At 39.9% G+C, this 26782-nt stretch overlaps 1 protein-coding gene across 1 annotated transcript in view; it reads right to left on the reverse strand.

Annotated features, from left to right (window-relative positions):
* LOC124593865 (TGF-beta-activated kinase 1 and MAP3K7-binding protein 3) overlaps window positions 1-26782 on the reverse strand; it is a 488317-nt gene that overhangs the window by 24886 nt on the left and 436649 nt on the right. The window contains exons 11-12 of the mRNA XM_047132213.1: window positions 13804-14000; window positions 3032-3083 (exon numbers count right to left, since the gene is read on the reverse strand). Coding sequence (XP_046988169.1) covers window positions 13939-14000 — 62 coding nt within the window. The 3' untranslated portion in view covers window positions 3032-3083; window positions 13804-13938. The remainder of the gene's footprint in view (window positions 1-3031; window positions 3084-13803; window positions 14001-26782) is intronic.

Consider the following 26782-nt stretch of genomic DNA (forward strand, 5'->3'; position numbering starts at 1 on the left):
TCCTTGTGAATAGAATGAAATATGAAAGACTGGGAAATTATGAACTACAGATTGAAAGGAAGGAGAGATGCAAGTTGACAAAGGAAATGATGGACATGAATCCTATGAAGATGGCACAAGCATATGCCTAATCCTTGTACGTAACATGACAATGATGATGGCTTTGCCTCCTTGTCTAGGGTTCAGAGCGGAGGTATGTACTCTGGTGCACAAGTATTTAAGAATCTCCTACACACAAAGAAGAGAACTGACAATCTCAACCTGTTCAAAAGACAACTTAAAACATACATTAGTAGCTACAAAGCTGTGTTCAGTGTACAATTGCACTAAACTAGGCCTACTGTAAATAGGACTTTTTGTTAAAAGATGCATAGTAAGTAACTACTTTCTTTAAAAAATTCCAATGTAATCAAATAAATATTAAGCTCCCTATATGAAATAAACATCAGCCATTTGGTGTAACTGAAGAGGCAACAAAAGCAGAAGTTTTCTTTCTAGTATGCTCAAATAAATGTAGCTAGCAGAAGCACAAATAGTATTATCAGTATAGTTTTAGTTTATTGTTAATAATCACTATGCAGATTAAGTTTCTGTGATTTGCCTCTCTTCTGTTAATGTATATCCTGAAGGTTTTTCCTTCTTAGTGGGGCTGATGGAACGTAATGAACAAATGAATGAAGTATTACAGTCTTCCAGAGCATATTAAGTGCCATGTAGGTAATGACATGGAGTTTATGACTAAGTTTAAGAACCTTTTGTTATGCAGCTCCTTCTATTCCATTGGAGAGTATCTCCGCATAAACTTTTAAAAGTACTGTCTTAAGTTATATTATAAATATCATGTAATACAACAGCCTTTCATAATGTTAAGCTATTTCAGTGTATTACATTGTACTAATTGTACCTCATAAAATGTTCATCATTGACTTCTTTCTACATGCCTGAGACCTCTCTCTGCAGAATCGATAGAATACGACCAATGCAATGTAATAAAATGTAACACTACCTTGAAAATTTCATGTATTGATACTGTATCTTAATGTGTATTATAATTTAATAATAAATATGTCATTATTTCTGAGAAATTAATTTTCATAGCTGTATTGCATTTTTTAACAGGCATCTTAATTTACCAGGCAGTTTTTGTTAATATTTGCATAGACATACCAGTAAGATTGTTGTTTATTAAATACATTCTCACAACAATCAGGGAAATTCAAGGACAGATTAATGCATAAAATAAGAGAAAGGCAACCACTCACCTACAGCAGATCAATGCGTGGAGCACAGAAACACTTAACAGAAAACAGCATTCACACTAGCTTTTGAGCACTACGTCTTTTTCTAACAGAAGTACACACATGCGCGCACACAACTACACAGGTCCCCAAATGTACATTCCTGTGGTCATGAGAAGACTGATTATTGATACTTGATTACTGAAAGCAGTTGCCTGAGCTGGTGGAGGTAGGAAGGGGTAAGGAAGAATTCAAGGAGGGAGTAGTGAGAAAGTGGTAAGTCTGACTCTGTGGCCACACAAAAAGATGAAAAGAGTACAGAGCAAAAAGAGATTTAGGAAGAGGGAGAGGGGGGAAGGGAGGGCAAAAAGGAGATGGGGAAAAAGTGTGAAAAGTGAAGATGAAAAGGGAGAAAGGAAGGGGTGAGAAAAGGGAGAAGTGTTGAAAAGTGGAGAGAGAGAGAGGGGGGGGGGGGTGGAGGAGGGAAGGAGAAAGTCCACAGGGTGGAAGCAGAAGAGGAAGAGTAATGGAAGAAAGCAGTGCAAAATCTGAATGGAGAAGAAGTGGTGTGCACAGAAGGAAGAAAGTTTTGTGCCCTCACAATCCCCCTGGCCTCAACCTCCACTAGCCTGTTCTCACTGCCTGCCTTTAACTTTTCCCTTCTTCTTTCTGTCTTCCCAACTCCTTCTCCATCCAGATTGCACTCTGCCTTCTCCCACCACACTTCCAACCCCCCATGTGGGAATTCTCTCTCTTCTCTCCCACCCCTTTCAACTCCTCTCTCTTCTCTTGGCCCTCTGTTTCTTCATTTTCATCTTCAGCTTTCTGTCTCTTTCCCCTCCACTTTTCCCCTCCCTTCCTTCCCATCTCCCTCTTCCTGTATTTCATTTTTTCTAATCTCTGTACTCTTTTCATATTGTTGTGCAGCTGTGGAATCATCTGTCCAAAGACCTGCCCCTGTCCTGCTACCCCCTCCTTGTGTCCAACTGAACCCCTCCCCACCTCTATCAGCTCAGGCAACTGCCCGCAATTATCAAGTATCAATAATTAGTCTTTCTATGGCCACGAGAGCATATGTTTGAATGTCTGTGTGTGAATGTGTGTACTTCTGGTGGAAAAAGAGCTAGTACTCAAAAGCTGAGATGAATATTGTTTTCTGTGCTTCACACATCAATTTGCAATAGGTGAATGGTTGCCTTTCCCTTGTTTTATATATTAAATATGTTCTTAAGATTCATTTGTTCATTTGCATCATTTGGAAAAAAGCCATTAGACACCAGTAATACTTCCTGTTGATATTTGTTTTATGGGTATTAGGTCATGGTCCAAGGCATATTTCTCTGCCTAATGTTTCGTCCTCCTATGCTGGACCCGTCATCAGAAACTTTAACAACTCAGAAAGCAGTTACGATATCGAACAAGCTCAGCAAGTTCGGTTTGCTGGGTTTGCTTGAGATTGTAACTGCTTTTTGAGCTGTTATAGCCTCCGATAATAACCCCAGTATTGGAAGAGTAGGCAGAGAAATATGCCTTGGACAAAGGCATAATGCCCATAAAACAAATATCACTGAAAAAGCAAATACTGCCAGCGACAGTCTGCACTGTATGATTAGATAGTACTGCCGGATGCACTGTGGAAATTTGATATTTTATTAATAAAAACTATTACCTCTATCATCAAAGTGTGAGAAGTCTATTTGTGGGTTACTACTATGCTCTTGGAGGATAAAACATGCTGGTATAGCTGCAGTACCTTGTGTTAAGTTAGCAGACAAAACAGAAGCGAATAGTACCTTGGGCAGCCTCCACCAAACAAGCTTCAGACAACCCAACTGCGAAGCACTCCTAGAACAAAGAAATTATTTGCAGCCTGCTAACTATTATAATGCCAACAACTATATGTGAAACATGTCAAGCTGTACCTGAATATTAAGATAACTGTTATTAAATCATCATGAAGTACCATTTGTAATGGGAGAAAAGACAGTGCACTACAACAGTTAGAGAATTTCACATTTCTCTTGGATATCTGGAAATGGAAAGTAATGGGGACATGCAACAAGGGCAAGTTCCATTTCCTGTATAACAAGCCAAACTGAAGGAACAAGGTTTAGGGTTTAACATCTATTGACATTGAAGTTCACTGGAATTTGTGGTGGCATATGGTTGGGCACTGAATGTACAACATGTGTGGCCTTTGATTTATGTGTACTGATGAAAAAGAAAAGTTAAAATTCATCCATGTTTTTATGTAACAGTGATTTATTAAGGCTTGCTAGAGAATATGAGCTACTTTCACAATGTTGTTACTTTCCAAAATAGGTTTAAGGTATACAGTACTATGAAAAGGAAAGATGCTACTCACCATATAGTGGAGATGCTGAGTCACAGATAGGCATAACAAAAAAAAACTGTTACAAATAAAGCTTTCAGCCTGTACGGCCTACACACACACACACAAATGCAACTCACGCAAATATGACTGCAGTCTAAGGCAACTGTAGCCACACAAGTGTGGCTACAGTTGCCTTAGACTGCAGTCATGTGTGTGAGATGCGTTTGCGTGAGTGTGTGTGTGTGTGTGTGTGTCTATGTTTTTATGAAGGCCTTATAGGCTGAAACCTTTATTTGTAAGTGTTTTCGTTATGCCTATCTGCAACTCAGCATCTCCACTATATGGTGAGTAGTAACTTTCCTTTTCATAATTCTGGACAATTTACTTCTTCAAAATTGTGTTATATCTTCCTGTAGGTCACATGAGTAATTTAGGAGTAAAGGGGACCACTCACCGAATAGCAGAGATGTTGAGTCATCAACAGGTACACAAAAAAGAATGAAAACTTTGATAGATTTCACACACACACACACACACACACACACACACACACACACACACACACACACACACACCTATGCAGCTACACTGTGCTGGCTGAAGGACTGTAGTTTGGCAAATAGACTAGAATGAGAGATTGTGTCAAGTGGGCTGGGTAGAGGAAGAAAGAGGCAAGAAGCAGGTAGAGGAGTGGAAAGGGATAGCTAATGGTTCGGAGGGAGGTGCTACCAAATAGAGCACGCTGCTGAGCACAACAAGGTCAAGTTCAGTGGCTGCTTCACAACCCGTGCATCTGGATCTGTCCTCCTAGTACCAGCTTTCTGAGTTACACAGATGGGAGTTATCCTTGCAACATTTCCTTTGCTCCCATAATCCCCTTGATCTCAATCTCTACTAGCTATGGCATCCACACCCTCTGCCCTACAGTCTCTACTACCTCTGCCCAGCACCCCCTCCCAATCCATGCTTCCACATCACTGTCATCGTGCACCACACAAACCCAGCAGTTCTGGTGTCAGTATGTTTCATTCCCATCTCGTGCAGGTACATCATCTCCTTCCCACTTTCCTATCCTGCACACCTGGTGCCTCCCTGCAAGCGATCAGCTACCCCTCCCCATCTCCTCCTGCCACTTCCAGCCTCTTTCTTCCTTTGCCCAACCCACCTGATACTAATCTTCACGCCACTCTACCTGCTGAAGTGCAGGCCCAGCACTGTGGGTTCAACCAGCACAAGGTAGATGCACGTTTGTGTGTGTGAGCTAGCAAAGTTCAATTCTTTTCTTGTGTGCCTCTACTGTTCAAATATTCAGTGAGTGATCTCCATTACTTTTAAATTATTTATATTCTGCCAGAACCATCCTTGGCATATTTTTGTAGGTTACAGAAGACTTTCTGTCAATGGTCTCTTTCCCATTTCTTCATGCCTCTCTCATCTATCAGAGTTCATTTCTAAATAACATGTACAGCTGACTACCTGTCTCATTTCTCATTCTTTTTGTTTGTATATTTTCTTCTTTCATCAGTAAACTGATTTCTTTCCTGAGATTGCGCTGCTTTCTGGTTCACACTTTCATTGAACTTTAGGTGCCTTTCCTACCTAAATTATTTCCTTCTGTATTGTATCTACACCTTTTTTTACTGAACTGCTCATGAGCCATTGTCCAGGAGAGCTTCTACATTGCCCAATTCTACCCTGAATGTTCAATATTCCACTTCATCATACAGTCCTATTTCTTTAATCTTTTGAATGTTAGCTCCCATTCCACCCTAAATTTTAAATTTCCATTGCATTCTCCCTTTTTTATTGTTTTTAATTCTATTCTGCTTTTCACCACTAGTAGTCTACAAGCTAAGTCTATGTATATATCTGGTTATCCAGTTCAGCTCAACAATTCATTCCAAAGATTTTTCTGACCATTCTGTATCCTGCTGATATTTTCCTGTGACCTCACATCTTTTCTAAGTACTTACAGTTTATTACAAGTTCCATCACAGTTGCATATAATTGTTTTTTATCTGTAACTAGTTTCAAACACCTGTGCTGAGTTTCAGATCAACACCAACATTAGAAGGTGCAGTTTTAATTTAAAAAAAGACACAAAATGTTAAAATACATAATAATTTTCAATATTTAGTATGCACAGTGTATAAACAATATGCAACACATCTATTACAACACACCTGCTTCTCTAATGTTTGGCTGTATGTAACTTCAATGGAATATTCAAAAGATTTGTTCATACAATAAACCAATATAATTAATGTGTTTTAATTGCAATATAATTCTGATGGCACATTTTGTTTCTCTTGTGAGTTTTGAACAGTGTATATGTTACAACACGTTGGAAACTACTGCAGAATTTTAAAAGCTACCTCTTACTTCTCCAACTCTTCCTCCCCCCCCCCCCCCTTCCCCTCCCCCCCCCCCTCCTTCCCCACTCCCACCCAAAAAGATATGTAGTTCAGTAAATCTGATTTTCATTCCCTCCACTTCTAGTAAATTGACTGATACAATTGAACATTTTCATTGCCCTTCATTTTATGAGTTCTGCAATTTTCTCAAATATTCTTTCTGTTTTCTCATCACAAGCATTCCACGCTTTGGTTTGTAAAATGTTATCCTGGTACCTCTTCCTGCTGGTAACCAACTCCAAGGCAAAACTCACCTGAAGATATGAATGGGAGGATACTCTGTAATCTTTCACAAAGGAAGCTATTGAATATTGTTGTCTTTGGCATGAAAATTCTGACTAACACCGATGCTAATATTAAAATTATTTAAAATTTCCACTGTATAGATAGCTGATAGTGTTCTCTAAAATCAGTGAAGTTAAATAAACATTTAGCATGAAGTAGTAGATGCACATGTAGGGGCACAAGCTCTATGGACTTCTGTCCCCAAGAATATTGCTGCAAAAAACAGTATCTCTGGACCTTCGGCAGTTTGTTGAGACGCCAAGTGTTTAAGTTATATCTGTCCACATAATGTGTGTAAATAAATAGTGTGTATGTGAATTGGTAACACTGACAGTCATTACACATCATGAACATTGTGTTTGTTACACAAATCCTACACACACAACAGCTGAGTGATGTAAGTAAAAAACAGAGTAGTGTCTAATTTCAAAGGTGCTACTGTTCTTATAAAACGTATAAGGTAATCTAGATGTGGGTAGCAATCTATCCTAATCCATACTGTTATTTCATTTTGGATTTACCATTGTTTGTTCATGGTTAAGGTAATAAAAAAATAATGAGAGCCAAACCTCCGGTTCGCAGATATTACACATAGTCTCACTGATCAACGTCTCTTTGATTTTTCAATTATTCAGTAATGAGATGGAGAATGCAGTAATAGGAAACTAAACCACATAGGCTCTGTGACAAAACCATTGTGGAGTATAAACCTCACATAGCACAAATGTAGAAGTAGTTGAAGGAAGAACCATGGGCTTAATCTTTCCTGGTAGTGATGAATCAATTTTTTTTTTCTCCTGCCTCAATGATTGATGATTTTATTCTTTGTTTATCTCCTCCAAAATGGAATCATATGTATTTTACTTCTTTACTCAATTAAAATCTTTGTGTGAGTATGGACCAAAGCACCAAATAAAGGTAGTGATCTGATGAAGGAATTTGAAAGTCAGTTTTTCATCCTTTCTATGTTTCAGTCTGCTGCCTAGCTCTAGCTCTATTTAGTGGATAGTGATCTGTCATCCTACACAACATTGTTCTACAAGCTACATGGAACTGAAGGAAAGAAGGGCTCTTCATACCAGTGAGTAAAATTTAATAAAGAGCATCAGTATTTTAGTGTCAGCTCAGCAAATGAGAGGCAGGGAATATATTTAATAAAACTTCTGTCCAAAAATGAGGTTGGATACTGCATACATCAACTCTTAAATCTTAATTTTTAATTACTGTCTGACGTGACAGCAAATTTTCTTAACTGTTTTATCACATAAATTCTTCTATTTTCTTTGAAATAAATGTTTCAGTGTCTTTTCATTCAAGAAATGTTGTTCCCATACCAGATTTTTTAAACAAAACTGGGGTTTATCACCATCAGTTTCATGAAAGAATTCTTTCTTTTCTATTCTCTCCTGATAATGGCTTAAATATTTTCAGATTTCTATTACTGTTTTTGGGAAATAGACTAAAATAAGAATTCTGATTCCAGACAGCATTTTTTGCTGTGGTCTATAAATTATTCTTTGTGGTGATTAACAAAAATCTATATATCTTGTGATAAAATACTGTTCTCTATTGTTTTCTTTTAATCACATATGTTTAAATTAATCTGTCTAGACTTCATTAGTGATTTCTGATTTATCAGTGGTTAGTATCATTAAATCTCATTTCATGCAGAAGAAGCCCCATTCCAACCATATTCTGGATGGGTGAGTGTTGGGTAATCTTTTTGTCTCTTACAACAGTTAATAGCAATTTATAATCCTATTTCATTTGCAAATAGGTCAGTTTCTTTCAGTTAGATGATGTAAGTAACTGAAACTGGTATTTAAAATGTTTGCAAACACTTCCAGTAACTACCAGGATAAAAGACACTGCTGAGGATTATAGGCAAAATACAAAGCCACTTACCCAATAGGTAAAGAGTGCAGCCATTAGCAGGATACCCATCTCTCAGTAGTACAACAAACCTGAAGAGAAAGTGCCTACAGTCTGTCATATAGTTTCAGAAGATAATGATTTTACCACAGCAAGTAATTGAGACAGTTCTCTACTTCTGTGTGAGTTCATTAATGGTGTCTTTTTGTACTGTACTGCCTATTTTGCAAACTCAGCAGTGTATGGACTTTCTTCAGACTATCACGTCTTTGAAAATCATCCCATTTCCTGTATCAACTCATTATGATTCAACTGATTGTTACAGAACACTATTCACACTCTTATTGGTTTTGTGTGAGGTATGCAGATTTCCTGCATGACATGTCCGAAAAACACTGTGCAAGCCAAAAAATGGAAAATGGAAGTGGTGTTTTACAACATGTATTGTTTAGCTTGTTTAAATCCCTGAAATATCTGCCATTTAGAAATAGAATTATATGCATATACAGTTTGTCTATAGTAGACACAATATTATACAAGGTCTGACATACAAATTGATCTGGCTTGCTGTTTTTGTATTACTTAACTGGATGCTGGACTGATCCATCATTTTATGTGCAATGTGTACTTATTGACTTTCCACTGGAAATATTTAAATCTTACAGGGGAAAGCAGTAAGATTAGATTTAAAAATTCAGATGATGACAATGTCATAAGAAATGGAACTTAACTCTAAATGGGCAATTATGGGGAAAGCTCTTGGTCATTTCCTTTTCAAACCAATTAAGCAATTATCCTGCTATCTGCTTGAAGCAGTTTAGGGAAAAGTACAGAAAATATGACTCAGGGTGGCCAGAAGAGGATCTGAACACTGCACCTCCTACGTGTGATCATAATGCCTTAATCACTATACCACCTCACTCTGGAAGATATTTTACATCAACTATTTCATTGCAGCATTTCAAAATTAAAATAGTCAAGGTACTGGTTACCAAAATACATAACAGCGGTTTCAATCTTTAATTTCATGCTGACAACACAAACCGAACTATACATGAACTGAAACTTCCTGGCAGATTAAAACTGTGTGCCCGACCGAGACTCGAACTCGGGACCTTTGCCTTTCGCGGGCAAGTGCTCTACCAACTGAGCTACCGAAGCACGACTCACGCCCGGTACTCACAGCTTTACTTCTGCCAGTACCTCGTCTCCTACCTTCCAAACCGGGCGTGAGTCGTGCTTCGGTAGCTCAGTTGGTAGAGCACTTGCCCGCGAAAGGCAAAGGTCCCGAGTTCGAGTCTCGGTCGGGCACACAGTTTTAATCTGCCAGGAAGTTTCATATCAGCGCACACTCCGCTGCAGAGTGAAAATCTCATTCTGGTATACATGAACTGTTGCATATGGACATGTATGATTTCAGGTGAAATTCTCATACTAAAATGCTTAGATTTACAAGACATATGTGGTTATACATAAATTTATAGATTCTGTCTGCAAGTATATGGTGATTTAACACTATGCTTAAACAACTGAGTAGTCTGTTTCTGTCTAGAATAACTGAACACAACAATTTCTCAGAATAGTAGCAGCAAACAGTAACAGCCATACGCTTTCTGGACCACAACCACTGTAATGAAACTACATTACAAAAACAAACATCTGCTATTATCATTTGTGTTAAATTGCTTTCATATTTAGGTTCAAAACACAAACCTAGCAACAGTCCTAGCTCTATTTACATCTTCTTTGAGTTATGTATCTCAGCTATGTCTGCCATTTAGCTAAAAGAGTTGTATTTTCACTGTGAGGTTGAATTTTTGTCATTTTTGTATTTCCAAGAAAAAATATGCTGGAATTTGTTTTACTCACTTTAAAGGTTGGACTGTGACACAGTCAATAGTAACATGAAAGAAAGAAGTGATGATAAGTTAGAGATTCTTCTCCTGGAGTTTTGTAAGTCTCCCCTCCTATTGAAACAAACTGAGTTTGTGGATTTACCAAAGTTACAATGTTCATCAATTAATTTACCTCAAGTGATTTCTTAGCAATTCACAGTAATTTTTCATTCATTCCCTTGTTTTAGTATATGTTTCTACCTTATTGTTCTAATTACTTACAGAAGAAAGGATATATATTCCAAAAAATCAGCATTATTATTTCAATGAAAATAATTTTTAAAAATATGATGATGTAATTGGATTGATAAAAAGTCTGCAAATCAAGTGCTGGCAGGAAAAAACACATAGCAAGCTTCCAGAGCCAGTGGCTCTTTCTTCTGGCAGAAAGGTGGAAGGGGAAGGAAGAGCGGGGAAGGAAAAGGACTGGTGAAATTTAGGAAACGGGGAGAGTCCAGAAAAGTTGGCCAGAACCCCAGGTCAGGGCAGACTTACCAGATGGGAATAAAAGGGAAGACTGATTGTTACAGACTGCACTGGATGAGATTTGAAAACTTGAGTGCTTGAAGGTGGAAGATAGGGCAATATGCAAGACAGAGATTGGTGGCAAAGAATTGTGCTAAATTTAATAAGAGCAGAAAGCTGAGAGCATTCTATATGGTAGAGTTGGGGGGAAAAGACAGGACAGAAAATAAAAAGATACAGCAAACTGAAAGTGAGTGAAGAAAGGAATAGTTATGGAGAAGAAATGCTGGGGCCAAGATAATTAAAGAAAATAATTAATGCAATTTAAGGCCAGGTGGGTGACAAGAACCAAGGACATGTTGTAACTCCAGTTCCCACCTGTGGAGTTCTGAGAAAATTGCTTCCAGAGGAAGAATCTAGATGGCATATGTGTTGAAACAAGCTCCGAAGTCATGACTGCCATGTTGTAGAAAATGCTCTGCAGCAGGATATTGTATGTTTCCAGTATGTGCCCTCTGCCTATGCCCATCTGTCCTAACTGATAGCTTTGTGGTAGTCAACCAATGTAGAAGGCTGAACAGTGGGTACACAACAGCTGACATACAGCATGTGTTGTTTCACAGGTGGTTCTTCCTTTGGTAGTATATGTTTTGCCAGTGTAAGGACTTGTGTAGCAGATGGTAGTAGGTAGCATAGGGCAAGTCTTACAGTGAGACTGTCACAGGGGTAGGAGCCACAGGGTAGGCAAGTGGGTGCAGAAGGAGCATAGGATCTGACAAGGACATTGCAGAGATCGGGAGGTTGATGAAAAGCTATTTAGGTGTGGTGGGCAAAGTGACAGATGGAATGGACCTCGTTTCAGGGCACAGTTTTAGGAGGTCATAGACTTGTCGAAGTAGCTGATACAAGACCGTGATAATATGGAGTGACAAGAGATGAACTCCTAAGCTGTATTTTGGAGGGATCAGCAGTACCAGAATTGGATGTTATAGCTTGTGAAATATGCTTTTGAGATAGCTTGGTGGGGTAATTACGTCCAGTGCAACCTGAGATGGGAATGGTGGTGCATTGCTGTAAACAGCCTGCATCTGAACAATGTAAGTACTGTTGTTTATTAGTAGACTTAATATGAAGAGAAATGTGTAGCTGAATCCTCAGTGAGTATGTGATCAACATAAAGGAAAGTGACATGGAATTCAGAATAGCAAACACACAAGCACTTTAACTGGCTAAACATATACTACCAAAGGGAGAGCCACCTGCAAAACTACACATGCCATGTGCCAGCTGTTGCGTAACCACTGTTCAGCCTTCTACATTGGCTGACTACCACAAAGTTATCAGTTAGGATGAATGCGCATAGGCAGAGGGCACATACTGGAAACACACAATACCCTGCTGCAGAGCATTTTCTACAACATGGCAGTCATGACTTTGGAGCTTGTTTCACCACATATGCTAACTAGATTCTTCCTCTGGAAACAATTTTCTCAGAACTCCACAGGTGGGAACTGGAGTTACAACACATCCTTGGTTCTTGTCACCCAACTGGCCTTAATTTACTTTAATTGTTTTCTTTAATTTCCTCAGTATCTACCTTTCTTCTCTATAATTATTCCTTTATTCATTTCATTTCAGATTTCTGTTTCTTTTTTTTTCCTTTCTATCCTTCCTCCCCCCTCCTTCTACCTCTATCACTTACAGTGTGCTTAGCTTTCCTGTCTTAATAACTCTCGCTCAATGTTTTGTCTGTAATCTCTATCTTGCATGTTACCCCAGCTTTTGTCTTTATGCTCTCAGGTTTTCAAATCTTGTCTGGTGCAGTCCCCAACAATCAATCTTTCCTTCTCAACCCTTCTGCCAGAAGAAAAAGGCCTCTGGCTCTGAAAGCTTGCAAATTTCAGTACCTTTATATGTGTTTTTCCTGCCAACACTTGGTGAGTACATTTTTTTTATCTATCCAATTACATAATATTATTGTTCCATTATTCATATTATTTTCAACAGTAACAGGACCTGTAGGTTGTACTGTATATAAATATGTTAAGCATGAATTTTTATATAAATGTCTCATATTTTATCCATGGGTTACTTATTACATTAAACCTTTTATTCTCCAACTGAGTTATTTTTTGTTAGTTGTATCATAGCTTTATAATGATGTAAATATATAATCAGACAATGAAGAAAATTTGTTGAAGTTGGTATACTGGATGAGAGACAAAATACAGCTTATTACAAGTAGCAGTTAATTTAGTTATTGCTTACAAGAAAAATATAGTGGAGATTCAAATACTGTTGAGAAAATGTGTGTATGCTGCTGTCCTATGATATGTACTTATATATTATTGGAGAATGAAGTTCTTCCACACTACAGCAAAATGTATGCTGTAATTACTCACTATATAAGGAAGTACAACTTTGATCCCCCAATCAGTTTATTTTCTTTGGAATAGTAATTTTAAATGATAGTTATGAATATTGCTTGAATTTATAATCTTCATAATACTAATACTAATGAAGATATTAATCATCTTTTCACTGTTTTATTTTGAGCTATGATTATGAGGAGCAAAAATGAACAAAAACTCAGCTCCTCAGATTATCTTCTTGAAGTTCAGAACAAGTTGTTTGGTGTACAGTCAGACCAAAGTGTCAAGACAGCGTAGCCTTGTGTATATGTTTGTACCTGTTTGGTATAAAGAAGAATGGAAGTTCATAAGCTGAGTTACCACATTCTAGTTCTTGTTCATAAATCTATTCACTGCTCAGTATCTGCACTATATCGAGAGCACCTGGTTCTGTAGTTAATTTAATGCAAACAAAATGAAAGACGTGAAAACTGTTGAGAAGTTTCCTTGATGATTGGTAGGTAAAAACAACCATGTTATATCATAATGGCCCATTCAATATCAGAAAGATTTTTACCATACAGTCCATATCAACAATATGTGTGACAGAAGAGACACATCTTTCTTTTTATTTTCAATTTTTGCATTTTGAGTAAATAAGTGGATGGTCAGTTCCACATGGTTTCAGTTTTAATTTTCTGAGTAACTATATCCTGGTCCACATGTGGTACAGTATAAAAGTTGTGTTTTCTGTGCAGCATCTGTATTCCAAACAAACAACAATGGCTGAATCTAAATAACAACAGAAATTGGAAACATTCCTTTTTAAAATTCAGAAATCAAATATTTAAAAGAATGAAAAATGTTTTGAAGATTGATAACATTTGAAATTTTTATTTTCCAGTCTTTGTTTGAGATAATGTGTGTAAACAGTTCCAAAATGCATACTTTCCTTGAACAGATGATATCTTCAATTTCTCATGGAAGGAGGGATCATTGTCTTTCCACATTAGTATCACATTGCAATTAAGCATACATGAAAAACTGCTCTTCCAAGCAATATTTTAACTGATCTGCTAACTGCTAAACACAGCTCAATTGGTCTGTGTATCTGATGTCACAGTTCATCTCCAGCAGCAGTCTTTCTGTAATTTAAATTTCCAGTTTTAATGATGTGTTTGTTGACACTGTACAGTTTGAATCCCCTATGCTGTATCCTTCACACCAAAAACTTCTGAGAAACATGACTCAAATACAAGAACGTAATAAAGTTTAAATTAAGAGAAATGATATGTATGTAGGCTAAGTAATTAGCTTTAGTTAAAATTTAAATTAGAAATTTAAAAAATCATCATAATAAAGATTGATGAACAATAGCTTTAACAAAGAAAAATTGTATAGAGGGATGTGGCACAAAGTTTTCTGGTTTTTTGCAGAAATTTTTTCTCTCTCCCTCTAAGAACTTTGCAAGAATAAGATAGTAAGCTGAGTGTGTTTCATTTATAAAAGAAAAATGAAAGCTGATAATATTGCAGTTTCTGTGTGCATGTGCATGCTCTGCTTCTTGTATTGGAGCCTTAAGGAGAGAGATATGTGAAAGTTTTTGGAGATTAAAGCCATGAATTCTTTGTGTCATGACTGCAGCGTGCCCCACGTAAGAAAGTTTAAAAAAGAAGAAGAAGAAGAAGAAGAAGAAGAAGAAAAACTTTAGAACTCAGATTCGAATTTTAATTTATTAATACGCTCCTGAGCTATTGTCATCAACCCTTCAAACATTAATGATATGAATCTAGACAGTTACATAAGGGAGAAATATGGAAATAGAAGAAAAAGACAGAAAAAATCTGTAAGGAAGGGGAGAGGGGTGAAAATGGGAAAAATATACAAGATTTTTTTCTTAAACAAAAAAAAGGCAGGAAATAGCAGGGAGGTACAGGAGAAAGTAAAGAGACAAGAAGGTGAAAAAAGCTAAGTTCAAGGAGTAGAAAGTAGGAGAGGAAACTAGCTCAAGTTAAGATTATCTGAATGGTTAGAGCCTGTTACATTTGAATGACATTTCCAGCATGTAGAGTTGGAAGCACCGATATTGATTCATGCATTCATTTGTTCATTCACTCAAAAATCATGTTCCGTAAGTTACATCATGATGAACTGGCAGATTTAGCTTCCTCACCTCATAGTAGTTACGCATGTGCGCAGACTCATTAAGAAATCACAACAATCAAACACTCTGTAGAGGTGGCACTTCAAACTATCCACTTAAAACCAATGAATTACACTATGTCGACGACACATTTGTAGTGCGAGAGCTTGGCAGACAGGTGCTGGATGAGTTTCTGGATCCTTTAAGGTGGTAGACAAGGGCAGAAATTTTTTAGCCTAATTTTTTTATTGGCTTAAAATGTTCCTTAGAGAGTCTATTTTTAAAATTCATTCATATAAAGTGTGCCATAAATGTTAAAATATGTTAAAACCAAAATTTACTGCATAGGGGTCTGGAGCATCCAAGCACTTGAATGCAACCGATGTAATACTATAATAGTTACTGATGGAATTGAGGTCCTGTTAGTTTCAGATAGTATCGCAGAGGGCATTAGTATCAATTAAAATACTATTTTCAACAAGGTTTCTTTTTGTAACATGATTTGTTTATGGTACACAGTGTGAAATTACATGCTTGTCTTACATCTGCTTAACTTGACATTTCACTTGCTTGTTTCTTAGATGTAGTAATATGTGAGTGCTTGAAAATGACAGAGAAACATATTTATATGGCCAGAAAAGGTTTGAAAAGTAATTCCAACTGTGCAAAAAATGCTGAAATTTGTAAGGGGAAGCCAGTTAATCAATAAATTTTGTCAAGATGAGGCTGTTTCGACACAGGGGGAAGGGGAGGGGAGTGGGGGATGATGGAAGCCAACTGTACAGTACTGCTGATTGTTGAAGGTTTGTTCATTTTCAAAATTAAAAATCACAAGTTTAAAATTTAAACACCTGTTTTTCCAAAACAACATTTTTCAAGTTGGTAGGAGCTATAACTCACAAAATATACATGCAGTTACATTACACCTTTCTGTGGCATGTTTTTTCTACTGTAATTTGTAGGATATTTGTGATATATTTTTATCCCAATTTTTGGCGCATGTTTTTATAATGACTTTTTTGTTCAAAAAATTTACTTTTATTTCAGAGTTCCACTGTTTTCTTAACAACCATTTTTTTATAGATCCCTCTATAACAGGAGAAATTTTACATCCACTCTTGACAGCCATATGGACGAACAAAAAACTAATGAGTGATTGGAACAGAGGTATGCTCATCTAGCTCCCCAAGCAAGCAGACCTATTAGTTTGTGATAATTGGAGAGGCATCACCCTAATGTCAATCCCAAGCAAGATCTTCTCATGAATAATTCTAAACAGGGTAAAAGCTTATGTAGACAAGAAAATAAGAAGAGAACAAGCAGGGTGCAAGGAAGGTCACTCTTGCATTGACCAGATATACACCTTGAAGATAATATCTGAACATTCAAATGAATACCCACGGCTTTACATGCTGTTTGTAGACTTTAAAAAGGCTTTTGAAAGTACAGTTAGAACACAAATATGGAGCTCACTTCTAACTTTTGGAATTCCCAAGAAAATAATTGCTTTTTCAAGTGCATGTATGACAACTACATGTGCCAAGTTCAACATTGAGGTCTGCTTTCCGATCCAATAGCACTGAAAACAGTAGTTAAGCAAGGCTGCTTGCTCTAACTGATACTACAGAGGGGGTCCAAAAAATGTATCAACTGTTTAAAAGTCCATAAATGGCAAACTAACTGATGGAGTTGTCTCATCTTTGGCAGTGTAATAGTTAGTAGTTCCGGCAATCGCCACACAAGCACTGTATTGCGTTGTTTTGTTTTACCAGATGACAGTTGCCAGGTAGTCAGTGTTTTGTTCTTAGTTGCACCTAGTTACTTGAGTGAACATGGCTTGCGCAAGGCTTACATTCGATGAAAGGAAGTCAGTTTTGAAGTGGTATTTTAAGTACGAAAACATTAATGAGGTTCAACGGCAATGGCGAAATGAGTATCAAACAGAGCCACCAACATGTTTAACAATTAGTCGCGTTTGAGACAAATTTGAATCCAAAGGCTGTGTTAAAGATGTACACAAACAACAATCTGGATGACCTGTAACAGTAACAAGTCCAGCTAACTCCTGTTGTGTGTTACAACAATTCACTCGCTCACCACAGAAGTCTGTGAAACAGTGTGCCGATGAAACTGGAGTGAGTCGCTCAAGTGTTCGGCAAAATTTGAAGACAGCAAAGTGGAAGTGCTACATCCCACAATTGCTACACGCAATTAACGAAGACAACCCAGATCATAGAATGGAGTACTGCAAGTGGTTTACTAACATGGTGCGCAACAATGAAGAGTTTGCAGAGATGATTGTGTGGTCTGATGAGTCACAGTTCAAACTCAATGGTACAGTAAATCACCACAGTTGCATCTACTGGACCGCTGAAAATCCGAACATCCACATAGACAAAGTGAAATTGCCAGGAGTAAATGTGTGGTGTGGGTTGTCTCACCAGGGCTTGATTGGGCCATTCTTCTTTGACAGCACAGTTACCGGTGAGGTGTACCTTCAGAATCTTCAGACATCCATTTTACCTGCCATCCGAGACTTATATGGAGATGGAAGAGTTTACTTTCAACAAGATGGTGCCCCAGCCCACTACTAAAATTGTGTCAGGGCATATCTCGACAAAAATCTACCAGGAAGATGGATAGGCTGTAGAGGTGCTGTGGAGTATCCACCACATTCCCCAGACCTAACTCCACTGGACTTTTACCTGTGGGGATCACTAAAGGATGTCATTTATTGACAAAAGCCACACACAGTGGATTAACTTCGAGAGTCCATCGTACATTCATGTGCAAATATCCAACTGAACACATTGCAGTCAGTAGTTTGTGCTGCAGTTTGGCAGCATCGTTTGTATGTGGATGTTAATGGCGACCATTTCGAACACCTATAGTGATATCTTTAAGTTGGACTTTGAGCTACACTTTCACCAAAGTTTGAGACAACTCCGTCAGTTAGTTTGCAAGTTATGGACTTTTAAACAGTGGATACATTTTTTTCGACCCCTCTGTATTTAACACTGTACTGAATCTTGTAATGGCGCAAGCAATGGATAAAGTGAGAGGAATAAAATGGAGCAATGGAACACGTTTAGAAGACCTAGATTTTTCAGATGACGTTTGCCTTCTATCACACAGCCACAACAACATGAAAGAGAAACTAGAAGATCAGAAATCTACAACAAAGAAACTCAGTTTGAAAATTAATAGCCAGAAAACAAAAGATCCACATGCGGGTAAATAATAACAGCACCGCAGAGCTTAAGCTTCGGAGTCAACTAATCGAAAGGGTGGATACGTTTTGCTACCTTGGAAGCATGATTACACCGTATGGTGGTGCAACAGAGGACACTAACAGCCGCATCAATAAAGCCAAAGGCACTTTTACAACTCTCTGCTTTATCTGGAGGTTGAAGGAAATAACATTGAGTACCAAACTGAAAGTAATATGAAATCTGTGCTTCTATAAGGATGTAAAACATGGGAAGTGTCAAAGCGGCTAATCCATAACCTGTATACATTCAACGACGGATGTCTGAGGAACATCCTGGGGGTATGGCGGCCAAATGTCATCTCTAATGAAACACTTTTGGAAAGAACCAGCCAGAAGCCTACTGAGCTGCAAATAAGAAGCAGGAAGTGGAGATGGTTAGGACATACACTTAGGAGACCAAATGAACACATTGCGAAGAAAGCCCTTTATTGGATCCCGCAGGGACAATGGAGACAAGGCAGGCCTAAAATGATGTGGAGATCAGTTGAAGCAGAAGGTCAACAGCAAGGAATAGGATGGGAAGAAGTGAAAATACTTGGAGAACAATATAGGAATCCTTTGTTACAGCGCTATGCTCCACTTAAGGAGTTAAGGGGATTAATAATATATATATATATATATATATATATATATATATATATATAGACACACATATTATTAATCCCCTTAACTCCTTAAGTGGAGCATAGCGCTGTAACAAAGGATTCCTATATTGTTCTCCAAGTATTTTCACTTCTTCCCATCCTATTCCTTGCTGTTGACCTTCTGCTTCAACTGATCTCCACATCATTTTAGGCCTGCCTTGTCTCCATTGTCCCTGCGGGATCCAATAAAGGGCTTTCTTCGCAATGTGTTCATTTGGTCTCCTAAGTGTATGTCCTAACCATCTCCACTTCCTGCTTCTTATTTGCAGCTCAGTAGGCTTCTGGCTGGTTCTTTCCAAAAGTGTTTCATTAGAGATGACATTTGGCCGCCATACCCCCAGGATGTTCCTCAGACATCCGTCGTTGAATGTATACAGGTTATGGATTAGCCGCTTTGACACTTCCCATGTTTTACATCCTTATAGAAGCACAGATTTCATATTACTTTCAGTTTTTGTGTGTCTATCGACCTCCCAGTGCTTTCATTCGGTAAGTCACCTCATCTTTGTTTTTATATATAATTTTTCCCACGTGGAATGTTTCCCTCTATTTTTTTATTTTTATATATATATATATATATATATATATATATATATATATAAAAATAGAGGGAAACATTCCACGTGGGAAAAATTATATATAAAAACAAAGATGAGGTGACTTACCGAATGAAAGCACTGGGAGGTCGATAGACACACAAACATACACATAAAATTCAAGCTTTCACAACAAACTGTTGCCTCATCAGGAAAGAGGGAAGGAGAGGGAAAGACGAAAGGAAGTGGGTTTTAAGGGAGAGGGTAAGGAGTCATTCCAATCCCGGGGAAAAAAGGAGGAAAAAAGGACAGGTATACACTCGCACACACACACATATATCCATCCACACATACAGACACAAGCAGACATATTTAAAGACAAAGAGTTTGGGCAGAGATGTCAGTCGAGGCGGAAGTGTAGAGGCAAAGAAGTTGTTGAAAGACAGGTGAGGTATGAGTGGCGGCAACTTGAAATTAGCGGAGATTGAGGCCCTTGCGGATAACGAGAAGAGAGGATATACTGAAGGGCAAGTTCCCATCTCCAGAGTTCAGATAGGTTGGTGTTGGTGGGAAGTATCCAGATAACCCGGATGGTGTAACACTGTGCCAAGATGTGCTGGCTGTGCACCAAGGCATGTTTAGCCACAGGGTGATCCTCATTACCAACAAACACTGTCTGCCTGTGTCCATTCATGCGAATGGACAGTTTGTTGCTGGTCATTCCCACATAGAATGCATCACAGTGTAGGCAGGTCAGTTGGTAAATCACCTGGGTGCTTTCACACGTGGCTCTGCCTTTGATCGTGTACACCTTCCGGGTTACAGGACTGGAGTAGGTAGTGGTGGGAGGGTGCATGGGACAGGTTTTGCACCGGGGGCGGTTACAAGGATAGGAGCCAGAGGGTAGGGAAGGTGGTTTGGGGATTTCATAGGGATGAACTAACAGGTTACGAAGGTTAGGTGGACGGCGGAAAGACACTCTTGGCGGAGTGGGGAGGATTTCATGAAGGATGGATCTCATTTCAGGGCAGGATTTGAGGAAGTCGTATCCCTGCTGGAGAGCCACATTCAGAGTCTGTTCCAGTCCCGGAAAGTATCCTGTCACAAGTGGGGTACTTTTGTGGTTCTTCTGTGGGGGATTCTGGGTTTGAGGGGATGAGGAAGTGGCTCTGGTTATTTGCTTCTGTACCAGGCCGGGAGGGTAGTTGCGGGATGCGAAAGCTGTTGTCAGGTTGTTGGTGTAATGATTCAGGGATTCCGGACTGGAGCAGATTCGTTTGCCACGAAGACCTAGGCTGTAGGGAAGGGACCGTTTGATGTGGAATGGGTGGCAGCTGTCATAATGGAGGTACTGTTGCTTGTTGGTGGGTCTGATGTGGACGGACGTGTGAAGTTGGCCATTGGACAGGTGGAGGTCAACGTCAAGGAAAGTGGCATGGGATTTGGAGTAGGACCAGGTGAATCTATGTGGGAATGACCAGCAACAAACTGTCCATTCGCATGAATGGACACAGGCAAACAGTGTTTGTTGGTAATGAGGATCACCCTGTGGCTAAACATGCCTTGGTGCACAGCCAGCACATCTTGGCACAGTGTTACACCGTCCGGGTTATCTGGATACTTCCCACCAACACCAACCTATCCAAACTCCGGAGATGGGAACTTGCCCTTCAGTATATCCTCTCTTCTCGTTATCCGCAAGGGCCTCAATCTCCGCTAATTTCAAGTTGCCGCCACTCATACCTCACCTGTCTTTCAACAACTTCTTTGCCTCTACACTTCCGCCTCGACTGACATCTCTGCCCAAACTCTTTGTCTTTAAATATGTCTGCTTGTGTCTGTATGTGTGGATGGATATATGTGTGTGTGTGTGTGCGAGTGTATACCCGTCCTTTTTTCCCCCTAAGGTAAGTCTTTCCGCTCCCGGGATTGGAATGACTCCTTACCCTCTCCCTTAAAACCCACTTCCTTTCGTCTTTCCCTCTCCTTCCCTCTTTCCTGATGAGGCAACAGTTTGTTGCGAAAGCTTGAATTTTGTGTGTATGTTTGTGTTTGTTTGTGTGTCTATCGACCTGCCAGCGCTTTTGTTCAGTAAGTCACCTCATCTTTGTTTTTATATATAATTTTTCCCACGTGGAATGTTTCCCTCTATTATATTGATATCATTAATTTGAATCCAACAATTACGTTTGTTATTGTCACTGTTGCATTTCAAAATCTTTTCTGTCGTCTTATTTTCCTCTTTCTGTTTTTGCCAGTAGTTTCACTTCGTATTCACCTACTCCTTTTTACTGTAATCTGCTACACTATTTTATCCCGCCTATATATACTCAATAATACGTAACCCACTTCCAGACCATAACCAAAAAAAATTTTTTGCCGCTTTCAGCACTACCGCCGCTATAATATCCACCGTTTCTAGTTCACAAACAGTTCCTTTCACCTTTTAAACAACCATTTCGGCCAGTTCTAATAACTTTCGCTTTATTTCCATTTCCGTTTTTCCCACATCACTTATAATTTTTAGCTGCTCCCCACAGGTTTTAACGTCATTATTTCTTCGTCAGACAATTGTTAGCCTCATTTTCATAATCTGCCACCGCAAAACCACTCCTTTTAATATACTACACGCAGTTTTTTCGAAATTTTCCCGAATTTCTCCGTCCTTTAACGTGTTTTGGCGGCAACACAACCACCTACCCTTTATGCACATCGTTGTCTACCAACCCAAGTCCAACATAGCCCAGCTGTAACCAACACCTTTTCGCCTTTTTTCATTCCAGATCTCCAGTTACCTTCCGGTTCACCTTTATCTCTCCCCATATATTTTTAATTTCATTTCACCTCCCACCTTCTAATACCATGTCACCCTCACAACACCCCCACAACGACCCCATTAAGTTTCATTTACATTCCCTCCGCAAACATGCCTTCGCCCTAGCCAGATTACGCTCCCATATTCTATTTTCTCAGGCTTGTCTGACATTTGGCATTACCCCCAAAGGCCTCACACTTAAAGTTCCCATCTCTGGCTGCAACCCTTCCTTCCATCAGTCCCTATACCAGTTTCAAACTGAACAATCCATTGCCCTCACCCACCTAATCCTTCACCTACACATCAACTCAGCCAATGAACACACCCGTCAACTCCTGTCCTTAATAAAAGTCCTTAATCTTTCCTCTCCCACATCCACATTGGCTGTTCAGAGCATCCTCCTACAGGCCAACCGTAAATTAGAACAGTATGCCACCCTCCACCTCAAAAAACTATCCAATCTCCTGGTTTCCCACCTCCGGAAAGGCAACTCACTCACCCTTCACAATCTTTCCAGCAAACCTCAACCTCCTCTCATTGCACACAAACCCAGTCTCTCCCATCTACTCAATCTCCCACTTCCAGCTCCACTCCCTCCAAAACCTCAAAATTCCGATCAACACAATCTGGAACCACAACACCCTAATTCAGTAGTTAACCTTTCCTCCAAACCTCTCTCCCAATCTGAAACCTCTGTCTTATCCAAAGGACTCACCTTCAGCCCCACACCCAGATTCAACCAAACAGCCCTCGTCAAAGATTTACTGTCCTACACTCGTACTCTCTGCTGGAAATATCACTTTGCCACGAAGAAAAATGATCCTAATCCTACTCCTAATGATCCAACTCCCCAAGACACCATCCAAATTGAACCCTGCCTGGAACAGTTCCGTCCTCCGTCACAGCGGGACCCACCTCCTCTTCCTCAAAATCACCCTCTCCAAACCTTCCAGGAATTTCTGACTTCCAGCCTTGCATCTCAATCCTTCTTAAAAAACCTTAATCCTACACCCAACATCACCACTGTTGAAGCCCAGGCTATCCGTGATCTGAAGGCTGACCGATCCATCGTCATTCTTCCGGCGGACAAGGGTTCCACGACCGTGGTACTTGATCGTCGGGAGTATGTGGCTGATGGACTGCGTCAGCTTTCAGACAACACCACATACAAAGTTTGCCAAGGTAACCCCATTCCCGATGTCCAGGCGGAGCTTCAAGGAGTCCTCAGAACCTTAGGCCCCCTGCAAAACCTTTCACCTGACTCCATCAACCTCCTGACCCCACCAACACCCCGCACCCCTACCTTCTACCTTCTTCCTAAAATCCACAAACCCAATCATTCCGGCCGCCCCATTGTAGCTGGTTACCAAGCCCCCACAGAACGTATCTCTGCCTACGTAGATCAACACCTTCAACCCATTACATGCAGTCTCCCATCCTTCATCAAAGACACCAACCACTTCCTTGAACGCCTGGAATCCTTACCCAAACTGTTACCCCCGGAAACCATCCTTGTAACCATTGATGCCACTTCCTTATACACAAATATTCTGCACGTCCAGGGCCTCGCTGCGATGGAGCATTTCCTTTCACGACTATCACCTGCCACCCTACCTAAAACCTCTTTCCTCATTACCTTAGCCAGCTTCATCCTGACCCACAACTTCTTCACTTTTGAAGACCAGACATACCAACAATTAAAGGGAACAGCCATGGGTACCAGGATGGCCCCCTCGTATGCCAACCTATTCATGGGACACTTAGAGGAAGCCTTCTTGGTTACCCAGGTCTGCCAACCCAAAGTTTGGTACAGATTTATTGATGACATCTTCATGATCTGGACTCACAGTGAAGAAGAACTCCAGAATTTCCTCTCCAACCTCAACTCCTTTGGTTCCATCAGATTCACCTGGTCCTACTCCAAATCCCATGCCACTTTCCTTGACGTTGACCTCCACCTGTCCAATGGCCAACTTCACACGTCCGTCCACATCAGACCCACCAACAAGCATCAGTACCTCCATTATGACAGCTGCCACCCATTCCACATCAAACGGTCCCTTCCCTACAGCCTAGGTCTTCGTGGCAAACGAATCTGCTCCAGTCCGGAATCCCTGAATCATTACAACAACAACCTGACAACAGCTTTCGCATCCCGCAACTACCCTCCCGGCCTGGTACAGCAGCAAATAACCAGAGCCACTTCCTCATCCCCTCAAACCCAGAATCCCCCACAGAAGAACCACAAAAGTACCCCACTTGTGACAGGATACTTTCCGGGACTGGACCAGACTCTGAATGTGGCTCTCCAGCAGGGAAACGACTTCCTCAAATCCTGCCCTGAAATGAGATCCATCCTTCATGAAATCCTCCCCACTCCGCCAAGAGTGTCTTTCCGCCGTCCACCTAACCTTCGTAACCTCTTAGTTCATCCCTATGAAATCCCCAAACCACCTTCCCTACCCTCTGGCTCCTACCCTTGTAACCGCCCCCGGTGTAAAACCTGTCCCATGCACCCTCCCACCACCACCTACTCCAGTCCTGTAACCCGGAAGGTGTACACGATCAAAGGCAGAGCCACGTGTGAAAGCACCCATGTGATCTACCAACTGACCTGCCTACACTGTGATGCATTCTATGTGGGAATGACCAGCAACAAACTGTCCATTCGCATGAATGGACACAGGCAGACAGTGTTTGTTGGTAATGAGGATCACCTTGTGGCTAAACATGCCTTGGTGCACGGCCAGCACATCTTGGCACAGTGTTGCACCATCCGGGTTATCTGGATACTTCCCACTAACACCAACCTATCCGAACTCCGGAGATGGGAACTTGCTCTTCAATATATCCTCTCTTCCCGTTATCCACCAGGCCTCAATCTCCGCTAATTTCAAGTTGCCGCCACTCATACCTCACCTGTCATTCAACAACATCTTTGCCTCTGCACTTCTGCCCCGACTGACATCTCTGCCCAAACTCTTTGTCTTTAAATATGTCTGCTTGTGTCTGTATATGTGTGGATGGATATGTGAGTGTGTGTGTGCGAGTGTATACCCGTCCTTTTTTCCCCCTAAGGTAAGTCTTTCCGCTCCCGGGATTGGAGTGACTCCTTACCCTCTCCCTTAAAACCCACATCCTTTCGTCTTTCCCTCTCCTTCCCTCTTTCCTGATGAGGCAACAATTTGTTGCGAAAGCTTGAATTTTGTGTGTATGTTTGTGTTTGTTTGTGTGTCTGTCGACCTGCCAGCACTTTTATTTGGTAAGTCACATCATCTTTGTTTTTTTTATATATATATATATATATATATATATATATATATATATATATATGTATATATATATAATAAAGGGAAACATTCCATGTAGGAAAAATATATCTAAAAACAAAGATGATGTGACTTACCAAATGAAAGTGCTGGCAGGTCGACAGACTCACAAACAAACACAAACATACACACAAAATTCAAGCTTTCGCAACAAACTGTTGCCTCATCAGGAAAGAGGGAAGGAGAGGGAAAGACGAAAGGATGTGGGTTTTAAGGGAGAGGGTAAGGAGTCATTCCAATCCCGGGAGCGGAAAGACTTACCTTAGGGGGAAAAAAGGAAAAAAGGACGGGTATACACTCGCACACACACACATATCCATCCACACATATACAGACACAAGCAGACGTATTTAAAGACAAAGAGTTTGGGCAAAACTTTTTGTCTTTACATACTTTTTGTCTTTAAATACGTCTGCTTGTGTCTGTATATGTGTGGATGGATATGTGTGTGTGTGCGAGTGTATACCCGTCCTTTTTTCCCCCCTAAGGTAAGTCTTTCCGCTCCTGGGATTGGAATGACTCCTTACCCTCTCCCTTAAAACCCACATCCTTTCGTCTTTCCCTCTCCTTCCCTCTTTCCTGATGAGGCAACAGTTTGTTGCGAAAGCTTGAATTTTGTGTGTATGTTTGTGTTTGTTTGTGTGTCTGTCGACCTGCCAGCACTTATATATATATATATCTTTTAAACTATCCCTAAATATTATGTTAAAAAAATATCAGTTTCAAGGCAGCATTTTAAATTTTGTTCTAGGCTGAAAAAATTGTGGCATTCAGAGATTCCACCCCCCCCCCCCCCCCCTCACATTTCACAAAGGCCTTTCATCGATGTTGTTTAGTGTCTTCTGGGTGCAAGTCTTTTACTTTAAAAAATACATAATACATCTTATTGGTGTCAATAGAGATCAAAAGTCAGTTTTGTAATTTGTTAGTTATTTTACTTTTTAAAAAAATCATGAAAATTGGTTCCAAAATCAAGTGACTTCCTGGCTTTGATCTATCCCCTTAAACAGCATCCATCAAAACATTACATTCATGATGGAGCTAGAAGTGAACAGATGTCTTCCTTTCTTTGATATTCTAATAAAAAAGAGGGCTGATGGTACACTAAGTCATACAGTGGACAGGAAAGAAGACCCACACAGACCTATACCTACATGCAGTGGGATAGCTCATGCAAGTCATCTGTGAC

The sequence above is a fragment of the Schistocerca americana genome, chromosome 2 (genome assembly GCF_021461395.2).
Source record: "Schistocerca americana isolate TAMUIC-IGC-003095 chromosome 2, iqSchAmer2.1, whole genome shotgun sequence".
NCBI classification, from domain to species: Eukaryota; Metazoa; Arthropoda; class Insecta; order Orthoptera; family Acrididae; genus Schistocerca; species Schistocerca americana.